General features: G+C 24.6%; 1 protein-coding gene across 1 annotated transcript; it reads right to left on the bottom strand.

Moving 5' to 3' along the window:
• Positions 1–922: 922 nt before the first annotated feature.
• LOC124419754 lies at positions 923–1,898 on the bottom strand. The gene is made up of 2 exons (XM_046950315.1): positions 1,453–1,898; positions 923–1,395 (listed from the first exon to the last, which is right to left on the bottom strand). The coding sequence occupies exons 1-2, from the start codon at positions 1,777–1,779 to the stop codon at positions 1,357–1,359; spliced, it is 366 nt and encodes a 121-aa protein (XP_046806271.1). The 5' UTR covers positions 1,780–1,898; the 3' UTR covers positions 923–1,356.
• Between the last annotated feature and the right edge of the window lie 6 nt (positions 1,899–1,904).

Below are 1,904 nucleotides of genomic sequence, written 5' to 3' on the forward strand. Positions count from 1 at the left end.
TTCCAAATATTTTTATTAATTTCGTCTTTGGATAATAATAAATTCACTTTTGAGGCATTATAAAAGTGTAAAGTTATGCTCATTGATTTATCCTATAAAATCAATTATTAAAGCGTGATTTTCTATAAATTATACAGTTTTTACTCTGTAAACAATATTGCTCTAAATCAGTGGTTTCCGCCTCAGATATGTAGAAGAAGGAGGTGGAATTTTGAAAAAACAGAATATATCAGCATAGTGATCAATCACTTATCACCACTTAAAAGTGGAATTGAATGTATTTACGTTTTGGCTATGAGGTATTTTAATATTGTAGTATATCAATTTTTACTTTTATTTAATTTAATTTATTACTTTTATTTAAATCATAATTTTAAATATGAAAAAATCATTTTTATGTAATCTATTCATAAGTAGAAATTTATAACCGATTATGGCCTATATAGGCTAGGTTATTGAAATAAAGAATTTGAAATTAAATTAAATTAAAAACTTTCTAAAAATTGTGATAACACAAAAACGGGAAACATATATAGAAATTTGTAACCGATTATGGCCAATAGTCTAGCTTTATTTTGGAAATAAATAAATTAAAATCAAATTAAATATATGGTGAACAATATTAAAATATTTCATAACAGGAATGAGTTTTGTAATAATCAAACATGAACATCTTTTTTCAAAACATTTCCTTATAGAATAAGAAGATTTCAAAAATAGCAAGTTAATAAACATGGCGATTTTTTGCGTTTCACCTTTTTTCTTTAATGTTTCATTAACAAATTTATATATAAATGTCCAATATAATTACCTATCCAAATGACAATATTTCAAAAATTTCAGTCTATAATTCAAAAATTATAAAAATAAAGTGACAATTGAAATAATTAAATTTAAGACTCCTTGATTTTGTTCGAAACTATAGAAAAAATTCATACTATTTATGAAATTGTTCTTAAACATTATTAACTTAAGTCAACCGGGTTATGTAGTATATAAATATGAAAGTATTTATGTGGAAATCTTCTACTGTGTGCATACATACTTAAAAAAATATATCAAAAGTTTTACTTCAATAAGTATACATAATTTTATTTAAACAATTATTGATAATCATATTACACTTAATAATTTATAAATAGTAGTGGTAATAGTATGCCTTTGTAAAACACTTTAAAGTGCATAAATAAGTTTAAATAAATGTATATGTATGTAAATTAGTATGTTTGATTCAATCACAATAAATAGTAAAATAGATATTGGTATTGTTTATTGTAGCTATTACTTAACAGTCCTTTCGTTTAAGTCGCACTCAAGACATCTTTGGAATTCATTAGATTACTTTGTAATTGAGATTTAAACATGATCTGCCATTTTAAGTTTTTTGGATTTCATCTATTATAAAGAATTTATTAGTTAATAAAACAAAAATCAGCTACATAGCTAACTCACCTCATTATCATCCAATACAACTTCTGTAATACCACATTCATTGGTTATCACTTGTACCGCTTGTCCAGGTCCAGTGGTCGATTTCTTAATTTTTTTATTATTAGCATTATGACCCAACAATTTACCAATTACACCGGCCCCTGATTTATCACCACAACAAAATACATTGGATGCTGTTATTGTTGTTTTACGATTATCTAAATTGTTGCTATTATTTAATATATTTTTAACTAATGAAAAATCTGTTTCATCCATATGCTCTTCATCATCATTGTTGTCAACATCTTCATCATCTGATGGTGTTGTCTCATTTGATGATGTTTGCATATTAACATTTTGTTGTTGATTAATGTAAGCAATATTAAAAAGTTTATCCTGTTTAGAAGCTCGGTTTAATAATGTTATATACTTACTAAAGTTCCCAAAAAAGCGTTAGCATTAGTGAACGAAAT

The sequence above is a fragment of the Lucilia cuprina genome, chromosome 4 (assembly GCF_022045245.1).
Source record: "Lucilia cuprina isolate Lc7/37 chromosome 4, ASM2204524v1, whole genome shotgun sequence".
NCBI classification, from domain to species: Eukaryota; Metazoa; Arthropoda; class Insecta; order Diptera; family Calliphoridae; genus Lucilia; species Lucilia cuprina.

What these genes read in the sequence shown, in the direction of transcription:
- LOC124419754 (XM_046950315.1), bottom strand. Translation starts at nt 1,779, where the DNA reads ATGCAAACATCATCAAATGAGACAACACCATCAGATGATGAAGATGTT. An exon ending in TTGTATTGGATGATAATGAG is followed by an intron (nt 1,396 to 1,452) that starts GTGAGTTAGCTA and finishes TCTTTATAATAG; the next exon opens with ATGAAATCCAAAAAACTTAA.